The 14,281-nt window shown below is 36.5% G+C and overlaps 1 protein-coding gene across 1 annotated transcript in view; it reads left to right on the top strand.

Moving 5' to 3' along the window:
• Positions 1-14,281, top strand: part of LOC136298504 (protein adenylyltransferase SelO-like) — a 24,259-nt gene extending 9,978 nt beyond the window's left edge. The window contains exons 10-19 of the mRNA XM_066199247.1: positions 445-517; positions 1,080-1,163; positions 3,143-3,272; positions 3,768-3,812; positions 3,901-3,982; positions 4,072-4,164; positions 7,547-7,626; positions 8,460-8,503; positions 12,328-12,407; positions 12,770-14,281. Of these exons, the coding sequence (XP_066055344.1) occupies positions 445-517; positions 1,080-1,163; positions 3,143-3,272; positions 3,768-3,812; positions 3,901-3,982; positions 4,072-4,164; positions 7,547-7,626; positions 8,460-8,503; positions 12,328-12,407; positions 12,770-12,892 (834 nt within the window). The 3' untranslated portion in view covers positions 12,893-14,281. The remainder of the gene's footprint in view (positions 1-444; positions 518-1,079; positions 1,164-3,142; positions 3,273-3,767; positions 3,813-3,900; positions 3,983-4,071; positions 4,165-7,546; positions 7,627-8,459; positions 8,504-12,327; positions 12,408-12,769) is intronic.

The following is a 14,281-nucleotide window of genomic DNA, read 5'->3' as shown; positions in this document are numbered from 1 at the left end:
TGGACATGTTTATTGTGAGGCTTCCATTTTCTGTTGTGTTTTATTCTCCTACTGCTCAGGTTGTCAGTCAAGAGTGGTCATGGAGTGATGAAGTGGGCTTTTGCTAATGTAAATGTAGTAGATATAGTATATTCTAGTATACTGTCTAGTATATATAGTGTCTTTTTTGTTTGGTTTGGTGGGTTGTTTGTTTGTTTGGGTTTTTTAAAATTTTGCTTCTTAATTTCTTTAAGGGCATCTGTGTATACTTATTTAACTATAGTCTTCGCTGGATAAGGTTATTATGCATTCACATAATTTAGAATGGGATGACAAGTCCTGACAGAGAGATACATAAATTTGAAAAATAGAATGTATTACTTAGTTCTAAAGTGAATAAAATGCTTATGTATTTCAATATTTTTGATACAGAGAACTTGAAGTAAAAGATGTGTTTGATTTTAGGAATTTTTCTCTACAGTCGTGTCAGAGACTGCAAATCTCATTTCCTTGTGGATGTCTGTGGGGTTTGCACATGGTAAGGTGCCAGATGGCATTGGCTTTAGGGGAGGGACACTACAGTAATGTACTTAAAAATGGCTTTTGTTTGTCACCTTGGTTGTCAGTTGTGCTGATGTCTTCACCTACAGCTTTATCTGTTACCCAGGGGCTTTTGTAACAGAGTTACACTGTCTGATCTCTCAGAGCACAGCTGTGACAGTATAGGGGAGCAAGAATCCTCAGAGCTGTTGTAACAGTGCAGTGTACAAAGACAGGGCATTGATGCCATGTATAAGTTTAACTGCTTGATTTAACTGCTCTGAATTCAATCCATCCACAAAAAGCCCCAGCCTTTTTCAGTGCACAGGAGGCAGAGGTGTCTGGCTTTCTGCAGATTTGTGGGATTAACCCCAAAACAGTGGCCGGACCACGAGCCTTGGTGTCCTGTGGGCATGGGCGGGGGGCAGAGGGATGGGTACATTTTCCAGAGCCTGATTCCTGAGAGCTCTCTAAATTCAGTGGATCTGTTTCATGGCACATTGCCTAGAGACTGGGGTTCAGGTGGAATTTTAACTTTTTTCCTTTCTGTTGAACTGTAGGTGTGTGCAATACAGATAACTTCAGTTTATTGTCCATAACAATAGATTATGGTCCATTTGGATTTATGGACTCTTATGACCCAAGTGAGTGTAGCACCTGTTTTTATTTTTTTTTTTTTACTTAAAACAATATTTTATATTAAATGATATAGTTTCCATTGCATGAAAACTTCTTTCATTATTAGCAGAAAAACCAAAATCATGTGTACTGTTAGAAGAATTTTAGGGGGGAAAAATTGCATCAGTGACCAGTTTTATGATACACTATATAGGTTGAATTCAAGGACTAAAAGTCTTGTTAATGAAATACTACTATTAAACCCATTTCCATGAGACTGTTTCCACTTGAACACCATCAATTCAATAGATGCTACAACAGAAGGCAAGAAAACTAAAAACTGTGTATTGCTGGAAGCTCTAGCTTTATAGTCACAGCAGCCAATTATATGTTGGAAGAAAAGAAATCAAACCTACACAGTTATGGTAACCTTTCTTTCAAAGTCTTAACTCAGTCAGTCGGGGATTGATAGATACAGGTTCAGTATGTACATAACTGTATATTCTTAGAATATTGTTTATAGTTTGCAACTGAATTAACTTCAGAATCAGCAGTGGTTATCTTGCTATGTGTTCTCTTGCCTGCAGCCTCAAATTAAGGAAAAGTCATGAGAATAAATGTCATATTGTTTCTATTGTATTGAACAAAATGGGGCTTTTTTGCTTTTAGATCTTTCTCTATAGGGTGGTTTGGCCCCAGCTGGCAATTAAGGACCCACAAGCCAATTTTTCAGTCCTCCCTGCTGTGGGCTGAGGGAGAGAAATGGAAAAGCAAGGCTAAGAAAAAGCTTATGGGTTAACATAAAGACATTTGCATAAGTGAAGGGGAAAAAAAGAGCACAGGTGACCAGCAAGTTGATGCAAAGACAATCACTCACCATATCTCACCACCAGACTGATGCCGAGTCAATCCCCAAGCATCAGCTGCCTTGGAAAAACTACCCCCAGTTTTTATTGCTGATTATGATGTTATAGGTGTGGAATATCTCTTTGGTCAACTGGGCTCAGCTGTCCCAGCTGCATCCTCTCCTAGCCTCTTACCCACCCCAGCCTCATTTTCTGGGGTTATAGAGTGAGAACAGAGCCCTGCTGAGCAGTGTGTAGAACATTGCTGTGCCATCAGCACTACTTTAGTCACAAGTCCAACACAAGGGGCCAGACAGGCTGCTGTGAGGAGAGCTGACTCTGTCCAGCCAGCACCCTGGAGCCTGATGAGAGGGGTTAGAGTTGAAATTCAGATTTGAAGCACTCAGCAGATCTGACAGACGAGGTACAAGTCTTCTCTTTGAAGCTCCATTTGCTGTCAGTGTCCTCTGAGGATTCGGGCGATGCTGTGGGCATTGATCAGCTTGTCTGGGTTTGATCTGAGTGTTCCCACTCGTCCCCTCAGAGACTGCTGCTGTACATAGGCATACATTTTACTGCTGGATACTTGTAACTTGCATGACAGGCACTTACTATCTCCCAGATAATGCATTTGCACATTGGAACACATTAGGCCTAATTTTTATGTGAATACAAAGCTTGTTTGTCCAGTTTAAACAAACCTTGCTTAGGTGGCCTATTAAATACATGTTTACCATATGTGTGACTTTTCCATAAATATTTAAGTCCCGAATCTAGTTGGAGATTTGTTTGTTTAATCTATGTGTTAAGTAGTAGCACTAGATGTAGTAAAAATATTGGGTTTAAGTCTAAAAGACAGTGTTTTTAATGCAGAGATGGTTAACCATCTGAATTCATCTTGTGTCTTCAGGTAGGAAAATGTCACTTGTGACACATGGGAACTTATGTGTGAAGAATGTGTTCCTTAGATTTGCAAATAATAGATCTTGAGTTAATTCCCTTTAAATATGTATTCTTGTGGTCTGTTTTAAGTATTTAGTAGTTTCACGTCTTCTTTAAGTTTGCTGTGTAAGTATAAAATTAATGTATTTCAATGTTTTAACATTGATTGTTTATTGTAATTACTCTGTCATGGAAAAGTAATGTTTTGTTTGAAACAGATTTTGTTCCAAACACATCCGATGATGAAAGGAGGTATAAAATAGGAAATCAGGCAAGTGTTGGGCAGTTTAATCTGAGCAAGCTGTTACAAGCTCTAAAACCTTTATTGGATCCCAGGCAAAAGCAGCTGTAAGTAATCCTTAAAATATCATAATGCTTAAAGGAACGAGTGAGATGGGAGACACTGTAATCACCATATGCTTAGGAAAGAAAGGGATTAGCTTTTAAAATATTTTTTTTAAACTGGAAATTGAGTCTGGATTAATTATTGGCCAGATTACGATTGGAGGATGGGGAGAAAAAGTTTTGTTGGCCATAAATAGTAGCAAAATAGGACCACAGGGAGGTATTAGATAGGTAGGACCTAAGGTAGGACCTTTGCCCATTGTTTTCTGTTCTAATTTTGTCTAGCTTGTTTTGTAAGACACTAAGCAAGACCATGTATCTTCCTGAAGTAATATTTTAGTAGCCTTTTGTAAAGATTCTCAAATGAAGAACAGATCCCAGATGATTCAGAATATCAATGTTTCTGAGACAGCAGTCAGAAATTTTCATTGTTTAGCAGGATTATACCTGAAGCAGCATTTTAGTTCCTTAGAACTTGACATTTCTTTTGTTTTGCAGAGCTTCCCAAATTTTGAAGGGGTATGGTGAGCACTATTACAGTCGGTATGCACTTTCAGAACTGAAAACTTCTAGTCACAATACTGTAAAATATATAATGTTCACAATTTCCATACTTTGTTACTATTTTCAGTTTTACAGAACTATTCAAAACAAAATTGGGTCTTCTTGGGGAGAATGAGAATGATAACTATTTGATTGCTTTCCTCTTAAAAGTGAGTTTACTTTGCTTATTTTGTTGGCAAATGTCTGAACTGACCCCCCACACTTGAGAAGCACTCATAGAAGTAACTTTTTTCACTAGATTATGGAAGATACAAAGGCTGATTTTACAATGACATTCCGAGAGCTGAGTGAAATTACTGCAGACCAGTTAAAGGAGCTCCATATTCCTGAGGTATAAATACAAGCACCCAATCTTAGGAATACTTAATACAAGAAGAGTAAATCAAGTTGAGCATAACCTCAATATAGTAGAGGTTATCTCAAGCCATGATTCATCTGGGAAATATGTTACTCTGTCAGTATTAAGGGACAGAGGGACTAACACACCTGTGTCAGGCTACCACTCCTTGTATGGCCTGCGTCTGGTAATGATGGACATGAGAATGAAAAGTGCTAATGAAAAACGCTGAAAATCAGATTTTCAGCCTTTGGGACAGGTCCAATATCAGTAATCATAAATACTCATACACAAGTGGGAATATGATTTTCCTCACATTTAATGCAGGTCTGCTACAAAGAACTTTCTTCCCCCTCATCTCCTTTTTTTGTTTAAGAATACCTTTTGTCCAACAAGCAAAGTTGCACAGGGCTCATGAGGAAAATTTCAGCTTCAGGTCAACCAAACTGTTCCTGACGTGGGTTTAGCAGGTGGCCTAAACCTCTGCTCTCAGACGTATTTGCTTATCTTGCTACCTAATGATAAGTGAGATCCCATCTCAACATAAACTGCTAGAACTCTGCCCTGAGTGGCCTCTCCTCTTCCTTGAGGATGAGATTGGTTTTAAATGTAACCTGAGGCAAAAGAATACACTTTGCTATTGTGTCCTGCTCAGCCTGCTATCCCATCCTGTGTTGCTGCTAACTTAGCCTAAATTTATTCTTCAGGACCAAGTATAACCATATATTAAAGACATAAGAGTATTTAAAATGCTTTCCCTGGATGTAATGGAATCTTTGAAAGTGGAAATACTGCTGAAATATTTGAACTGGACTGAGATGTTGGGCAAGTCATAATTGGATAAAAAAGCAAAAGGGAAATTCTGAAAAGGAAACATGTAATATGGTTCTGAAAAGCAACCTATTCTGGAAAGAAAATAACCTTTTTATGAGAGCCAAAATGATTTTTTTTCTTTTATTCTTTAATACAGTGCCTTTTCCATGTGATGAATATTGTTCATTTTGCCTGGGAAGCTTCACTGTCTTCCCCAAACATCTGATTTATGTCTGTTTTTGAAGCCAGTTTAAAACGAGAGCAGGTGGACTTAGGAGGTTGTTTTTAGGCAGCAGGATGACTATGTAAAACACGGAATGAAAATGAGGAGTTGATGGTTCTTTTCCCAAGTATAATTAAGTGGTTTTGAACAAATACTCTGGTTTTCCTTGTTTTCTTCTGTTAAGTAAAAGGTCTATCCTGACCTTTTCTATGAACTTGAAGCCATGAAGAGTTTAAAAGATTAAATACTCTAGAGGTAAGCAACAAAAAAACCCAGGAGTTTTGGAGTTAATCATTTGCACAGGAGGGTGATAAGAGGATGGGTGTGTTTGTAAGAGAAGGTATTTTTGCCATAGAACCCAAGAGATTTTTCCATTTATGGCAACTCTATCTCCCCATCTTTGAAGGTGTTGGCTGAGGAACCAGTGATTGTGGTGTAGCTGTGACCCTGCTGCTACACCAAGGGTCATTTCCAACCTTCACTTGGTAGCAGCCTGATCTCTTTTTTTCCTTGCAATGAAATGATGTAGCCCACAAATTCTGAGTTCCAAAACTGATGTGGAAAAACAAGTACAATTTAATGCTGGTAAAAAGTTTTCATTGTTTTAAAGAATTTCAGTTTTAAAGTAATTTCACCTCTCTTTATTTACACATCAATACTTTTATGAGTAAGTTTTCATATTGATTTGTACATCACTTTTTTTCAGCTGTGTACCAAAATTGATCTAAAAGTGCCAGAATTCTTTGGAAACACTGCAGGAGTCCTTACGTTTATTATTAACTGAAAACATTCTGAAATTCCTCCTAAAGCAGCCTAACTCTACACACCTTTGAACAAATGCTTGATTCTCACACTCACCTGTTATCCACCTGCCTGATTCCCAGCTCTTAATCATTTCTGTGCTCATTTTTATGGTCAAATAGAGTTTTAATATATTTTTTACTCTTATTCCTCAAAAAAACCCCAAAACCAAAAAACCCACATGGGATCAAAACTTTTTCTTCTTATTTTAATTTCCCTTCCTTTTTTTTTCTTGAATATGTGCTGTTTACCTCCTTTTATCTATGTCCATTTCTTCCTAATCTGTTCTTTCTCTCAAGTTCATTTTTTGTCTGTGAGCTTTGGCTGCTTTCAGCTGAGGAATATGAAGCAGCTGTTAGCTGAGTGTACTCAGCCGGGGAGGCCTAGTTTGTGTTTGCTGTCCATCACTGCAGGCAGTAACCCTGAGCCCTGATTTCTTGCTGTCAGCCTTTTCCAAGTTCTGTCTCCTCTCCTGCTGTCTCTGTTCTTCTCAGTTTTCCCCTATCCCTGTAGACTTTAATTTCACTTTCTCTTCACCTTTATTTATATATTTTGTTTATTGCACAATTTTCGATGAAAAATTGTGAATCCATCTGACCCATGTACAAGCCTCAGAAGAGAGTGAATCCTGTAATTATGTACCTTAAAAAATGAAAGAGGTCAGACAATAAGCCAAGGAAAAACAGGGGTGAAGTGCTAGAGGTGTTTAGGTAAAATTTCTCATAGCAGGGATGGATTATTTATGGATGTGTCATGCTAGCAAAAAGAAATAATTTGAATAGAGAGGAAAAGATACTAGTAGAATGTTTAGGGAGAAAATTCTTTGAAGGGTCATCATATGTTTGCCTTTTAAATCCTTTTACTGTTCAGTGTCCTGGCTTCAGCTGGGATAGAGTTAATTTTCTTCCTAGTAGCCAGTACAGTGTTCTGTTTTGGATTTAGGTTGTTAATAATGCTGCTACAACACTGATGGTTTAGTTGTTGCTGAGCAGGGCTTACACTAAGTCAAGGACTTTTGAGCTCCTCATGGTGCTCTGCCAGCAAGGAGGCTGGGGGTACACAAGAAGCTGGGAGGGGCCAGAGCCAGGACAGCTGACCCAAACTGGCCAGAGGGATATCCCACAGCACTCAGTGCCACGCTCAGCAAATAAACCAGGGGAGAGCTGGGTGGAATAGGGCATAGGAACTGGCTTGGGAACTGGCTGGGCATAGGTTGGTGAGCAATTGTTTTTTCATTTGCATCACTTTTTTCTGTCGGGTTTTATTTCTCTCTCCTTTTGATATTTTCATTGCTATTGTTGCTATTATTATTGTTATTATTGAATTATTTTAATTACTAAACTGTTCTTATCTCAACCCATGAGTTTTCTTAGTTTTAACCTTACTTTAAAGCCTCATTGAGGGGGAGCATGAGCAACTGGGTATGTGAGGCTTAGTTCTCAATTGGGGTTAAAACACAGTATTTGTTGCTTACTTTGGTTTTTGCTTAACAGGAAAATAATTCTGGTTATCTGTCAATAAATGTTTCTTTCTCTTTAGGAGTTCTGGGCTCTCAAGGATCTGGGTAAACACGAATTATTTCCCGAATGGGTTACTATGTACGTCCTGAGATTAAACAGGTAAGACTGACTGCAGTTTGAAGTGTGTATTTGCCAGAAGCAGGCAACTTTAATCTGCAGTGATTTTGCATAGTCTTTAGTGAGTCTAATAAACTGGCCCAAACATGGTTTCATACGTCTTTTTTGTCTTCATGGTTCTAGATTGTGCTGGATTCAAAAATAATTACTGTTCTAGTTCTGTTTTGACACACAGGTACATAAAAATAACATGGAAGGAGTAATTTCTGTTCTTTGTCCTTCATCAGTTTTCTTTGGTTAACAGTTTTCCTTAAAATACCAATCCCACAGATTCAGTCCAAGAATCACAAACAGCCTTTGCAAGTACATAGGAATGAATAGTATTTAATTGCTGTATTTATTTATTTATTTATTTATTTATTTATTGTGTAATAACATTGCTTTATGGTGACAGGGAATGGAAGTTGAAGAGTTGCAAATACACAGATTGTGTTTGGAAACCATGATGTTGCATAGATAGGAATGCATAGGATTCTTTTGTGTTAAATCAATAAAGAATCTAACCTTTTTTCTTAGTTCTATATGGTATGCATGGCTAATAGTAGTGAACATAAATATGTATCAGGTACTTGGAAATTTTATTCAGTAAATGCAATTCTTAGTGGACAAAATCTAGGCACAAGGCACAAAACCTACAAGAAAGTGAGCACTTTTCCAAGTCTAGTCATTCTTAGAGCTTCTGCCAAACACAAAAGCAGAGCACTTAATGATTTTAATGGAAGTCAAATAAGACATTTCTAAAAATAAATCAGCATAACCCTCACTAGCTGAAGTGCTTTCTGTTTTTCTTCTTTTCGTTTGTTTTTCATGTGTAGTAACAATGGTGACTCAGATGCCAAAAGAAGAACAAGAATGGCAAGTGAGTAAAACAATCCAAAGGAATCATATGCTTGCAGATGGCAAATATCTATTTACATATGTTTCTTTAGTGTTAGATATTTTTCTTTTTGGGTAGAACTAAAATACAGTACTTTTCTGAAGAGGAGAAGCTCTAATTATGCTGCTGCAAATCTTGTAACACTGTACCTTCATTCTGTCTCTGTCCTTTCTACATGCTACACAGAATTCAGATTTCTGACAGGGACACACTTTTTCTTTCTGTCACCCAGAGAAAAAACTCCTTGTGAAAGGTCTATCTAGGCATAGAAGGCAAAGGATGGTGCTTTGATTCTCCAAGTTATTCTAAACACAAAATGGCAGTTAGGTAACACAGCAGAAACAGTGGATATGAAACTCCAAGAATTGTTCAGCAGGAGATATTTTTGATCTGCAGTAAGCTGTGGTAAATTTGTGAAATTTGCCTGTAAGAGAAAATGAGCAACTGAAAATCAATGGGGAAAAGGGAATGAAGGAACTACAGGATCTGATCAAACTCTGCACAAGAGGCTTCACTGTTCCACTGCTTTGCAGGATGCTTCCTGCAAAGCAGGATGGAAATGGCTGCACTCTTTTGTTAGATATTGATTTGCCACTTTCTTCTAAAGCCCCAATTGATTGGCTATGAAAATGGCAGGAGCTGGCACTGACTCTCGGTAATGAGATTGTAAAACATTTTATGGTTTGAGGTTTTCATCTCCTTTTTCTAACAAAGGCTCTATTCTTTTTAAAGAATACTTCTTAAAATGCTGTATGCATTTTAGAAAGTTAATATGAGAAGTGCTACCAAGAAGAAATATTTATTATCTTGTTTTTTGATAGGGTTAAGAAGCTTCATTTGTGAGTTTCTGAGGCCCTTTGCTCAATTATCATTTTGAGTTTTCAAGCTCCTGTTTCCTCAGCTAAAATTGAATGCTGAAAACTGTCTAAACACACTTCTTATTGTTCTGTATCTTTTGAATCTGCTTTTAGAGAAAATCATGACATTCTGAGGTTTTATTCCAAATCAGAAAGGATCCTAGTTTGTCAATGATCTTCTGCAAACCACCATTATGTTTTTCCACGTGCACTCAGATGATCTCATAGTACAGGAGACAGATGAAACACAGAAAAAGTTTTGCCTCCAAAATCACACTTGTGCTAATGGTTTTAGTTTTGGTAGCAGTCAAAACTTGATCTACAAAGATTCATGGTTCACTTAGTTTTCTTCCCTATAATCAACCATCACTCTCTATTCATACTGTAGAGCTGCAGAAATTTATAATAGGCTATTGATCTTAGTTTGTTACTGTTTTATTTAAAATCAACAACCCTTGTTGGATTTTTGCCAGCTGCTCCATATTACAGTGTGACTGAAATTTCTTACAGAGGTTTTTGGGAATTTTTTTGTTCTTTTTTACATTTTTACATCCATGCATTTAAATAGATTGCTTAGATGCCCCTGTGGTCTCTTTAAAATGATTTCAGTTTTTGTTTCGTTGTTTGTTTGTTTGAGCATTTGCTTGTAACAGCTGTTCTTGACAGCACAACTTCCAGCAGAAATCCGTCTCAATTCAGTCAACTCTGCATTTTTACCCAGCATTTCATGTTGAAGACAGAACTGTCCTGGCTCGTCAGATTCTCAACTGGGTTGGGAAGTTACACTAAATTGTGTACTGCTGTCTTTGACTGACCTTGAATACATTGGCATTAACACCTCATTATTCATCACCCTTCCCTAATTGTTAGTAAGTGTCATTAAAAAAATCTCACTTCTCAAAGTACATCAACTTGAATCATTTGAAGTCATCACTTGTTCATTATTTTTATTTTTTCTCCCTTTATTTGGTTTTCAGTTCTCAGAGTTTTATCTTGCACTGCCTAAACTTAGTTCTTCTGGAGCTGATCAAAAAGTTTTGACAATCTAAGTCTAAAATTGTATTTCTTTACAAAAGAAGGATGTAAAAAAAGTAGACCAGATCATACTTATAAGGGCACAAAAGTTCTTTTGCTTTGTCCTTTTCTTACCTGGCTTGCATTACTCTTTCATAATTATCTTGTCACTTCTGCTAAATACTGATATTTTTAAAACCACTGTGAAACCTGTCAATTTTCAATTGTTAAGAATTTATTTCTGGGACAAATATTCTCCTGCTAAAATGACTCACAGCTCTAATGTGAATTACCATTTTTTGAATGAGTCATATGTCGACTTTTTCACCTTTTAAAATATTTTTTTAAATAGTTATCACACTTCACTACTGATAACCCATTTACTGGATTAAGTCAAATACTTGGCCAGAGTAAATTGTTTTGCCAAGTAGTAAAACACTGTTTTTTAGCAGTTGAGGCAGAGTGTTACGCCTGTGTAGAGGTTATCAGGACTCCCAGTAGACAGTTGTATTTATTGGCTTTTTTAGTATGTGTAAGTACAGTGGGATGTGAAAAAGAAGAATATCTGTGGCCGCTTCTAATATATTATTTGTAAATAAAATAATAACTAATTGATTAAAGGAATTGAGTAGAGGGAAGTTTGAGATGATAATTTTGATGATTCCTCTGCTTCTTCCAATACCCTTTTTCAAATATGCTCTAAGGGTTTTTATAAGAATATTTATAAAGCTCTATGTATTTTTAAAAATAAATATATAAAACTAACATTTGTTCACATATAAAACTAACATTTATTCATATAAAACCTACTGGGACATCAGTAAAATGAGAAGGAAATGAAGTTTCTGTATGTCCATAAATCACAGACTTTTAGTTTCAAGTGCATGGGTGAAACCCCTTTGGGATAAGTAATTAATATCTTAATGTAATAAATGCTTTCTGATTTGGGGAAAATATACAGACCAATGGCAAATTACAACTTCAAAGCAGGCTTGAAGTGTTAAAATTATTCTGTAATGTTGTTTGGATCATTAGGTAGGTCATCACTAGTAGAATTCTAGCCTTTAAATTCAGAACAAAAATAAGAATTTCGTTGACATAAGCTGCTAAAAACCTGATAATTAGAGCAATGTGGCCTTATAAGAATTGTCCTTGGCAGACAGTTTGACAAAACTCCTTTTATAAGTTGTTAGCGGCTCTGCTGTAGGATATATCCTGGTTTACTAATTCAGCAGTTTCATTTTCCAGTGTTGCTACATTCTCTCTCCTGCTCATTAGACAAAAGCAGACTGAAACAAGGCAGGGAAGCAGTGCAGTTGTCATGAGAGTTTCCAAAAGGATACAACAGACAGCTGTGGAAAAACCTCTGCCTACCCCCAGCCAGGAGATTAAAAGGAAAGTTGAAAAAGTAGTTTCTAAAAAATACAGCTGAAATTTAACATTAAAGGCTTTTATGGCTAAACTTTTGTTACATGACATAGAAGGAGTATCTAAGTATATATATTTTAAAGCATATCTTAGTAATTACTTTTTAAATTAAATAATACAGTATTCATTTTTGTGATCTCCAGGAAGGTATTGACAACGTTGAAATGTTTTCCATCAACACAGCAGGAACCTAGGCCATGGTAAACTCATGGCACTTGAAAAGCGTGCTGGTGTTCGTGACAGGAAATCCTTCCTGAATCAATGTCATGTTCTGTGCTGCTCTGATTTCTGTTTGGTACTTTGGCACTACTGATAGTGCAAGTTTCAAAAATCCTTTTAGCAACTCATAGAATTAAGTAGATTGATGAATTCCTTTTCCTTTTCATGCATTTTTTCTTGCTCTGCAAATTAAAATCTTCTTAAGATTTCAGCAGTATGTTTCAATGACTGTTTTCTTTTTGTTGAATATCTCTAACTAAATTTAACATTATTTACTCTTGGTTTCAGCTATTAATCCTAGATACATACTTAGGAATTGGATGGCAGAATCAGCAGTACGAAAAGCTAATTTGAATGATTTCTCAGAGGTAAAATTATCTTTTTTTTCTTGACAGATTTAATAATAACTGGCGTAACAGCTAATGAAACAATTTTTGCTTTTACACTTTGAACTGTACTACATTTTGACCAAAATTGTATCATATAACACCAATTGCTATTTAAAATATTATTTTTTATTAAAACATTTTAAATAAAAACACTGTGTTTATTAATAGCGTTAATTATAACAAATAGTAGTGACTATATTAATAGTGTTACTAATAATAGTAAGCAATTAATGTGATAGTTTCTGAAGCCAGGAGGGTGCAAAAGGCAAAGTGGAAAAAACTTTCCTTGTTTACCAGAAAACATTTGATATAAAAACTTACCCATTTTTAATTGCTTCCAGGTTCAGCTCCTGGAGCAGGTTTTACAACGCCCCTTTCAGAGGCAGGAGGCTGCAGAGAGAGCAGGGTACTCCCTGCGCCCCCCAGACTGGGCCAAGCATCTGAAAGTCAGCTGTTCATCCTGAGGGAAATTCAAACAAGTAAGAACAATGATCAAGGCCAAAGTTCAAGCCTTCAGACAGGGCTAATGGACCAAGCCACAGGAATTTCTCTCCCTTAGACTTTGTGGACTGGAATTTGATACTGTTCTTGACCAACATATGAAGTCTTAAGATTAAAGAAGTGCATCACTGTGTATGGTTGCATCAGCAGATTATGCTGGCATTGACAACTCTGCCCCTCACATTCAGCTGTGTATTACTTTGAGTCCCACTATATAAGTTCCATCACACTTAACCTCTTAAAATTCATGGCTGATCAGGTGGGTCTTAATAGCTCATAGTGACTTCTCAATTTAAAATCCATCTAAGCTCATTTTAATAATGCAGTATTTTGATGAATTTTCCTTTTGCTGTTACATGCTCATCAAATATAGCCGTGTTCTGCAGACATAAGTTCTTAAATCTTGCAGACCTGGCACAGAGGATCATCTTAAACCTTGACACCTTTTCTCATTCTGTTTTGTCCCATTAAACTGACAAAAGATTTAAAGGAAATTCAGTTAATAGTTACCAAAGATCGGTGTCTTGGGAGTGACTCCAGAGACAGTTTTGGTGTTGTTGCTGATGTACGTATCCTTTGATAGGAGTACAAAGATTATTGGTGCATAGATATGAAGTCTCAGGGAAAAATCACTGGACCTGGAAAAGGACTGTGTTGGACGCACCTCAGCTGAGACTGCTTCCATTTCAGGTATAGAGGGAGACTAAAAAGGACATGCTGCAATTTCAGATATTTGCAGGCTAAAATACTGTAAGGTCTGGTGAGGTACAGACCATTTAGAAGGCAATAGGTTAGATAGAGGTGGAAGGATTAATTTCTATTTACAAACACTTTGAATTACAGCATTGGAACATCTTTTTTTATTTTGCAGCATATTTTGGTACCAGATCAAGCCAAGTAATTCTGTATCAATAAGAGGCAGCTTTGTTCTTTGAATAGAGTTTAAATATTACATTTTAAAAATCCCACGTAACCATGTACATACACAAAATAGTTGACAGAGTTCTAATCATCACAGCATTTTACTTGATTTCTGGAGTTTTCTGTAGGCTTTGATATTTTTTGTTTTGAAGAAAGTTCACCTTCTTTTGTGTAAGATTAAGTGCATGAATTATGATCGACTGCAGATGTAAAATGTATAAAATTGATTTTTTTTGTGTTGTAACAAAAGAGAAGGGAGGGAGGAAATATGGTGGGAGGCTGAGCATTCTGGAGAGAAGAGCGAATGCTAGAAAAGCCATTGTAAAAGTTTCAGTGCTTTGTGACCTTATTGTGCAACATTTTTCCAAGGACATGTTCTGCTTTATTTTGATGCTGGGTGTATATTTCATAAAATTCATTTGATTTAAAAA

This window comes from Chamaea fasciata, unplaced genomic scaffold, assembly GCF_029207755.1.
Source record: "Chamaea fasciata isolate MVZ Bird 193981 ecotype frontalis unplaced genomic scaffold, bChaFas1.0.hap1 SCAF_1, whole genome shotgun sequence".
In the NCBI taxonomy this organism is placed as follows: domain Eukaryota; kingdom Metazoa; phylum Chordata; class Aves; order Passeriformes; family Sylviidae; genus Chamaea; species Chamaea fasciata.
The sequence above is the reverse complement of the archived record's forward strand: the minus strand, read 5'-3'. Positions and strand labels throughout refer to the sequence as shown.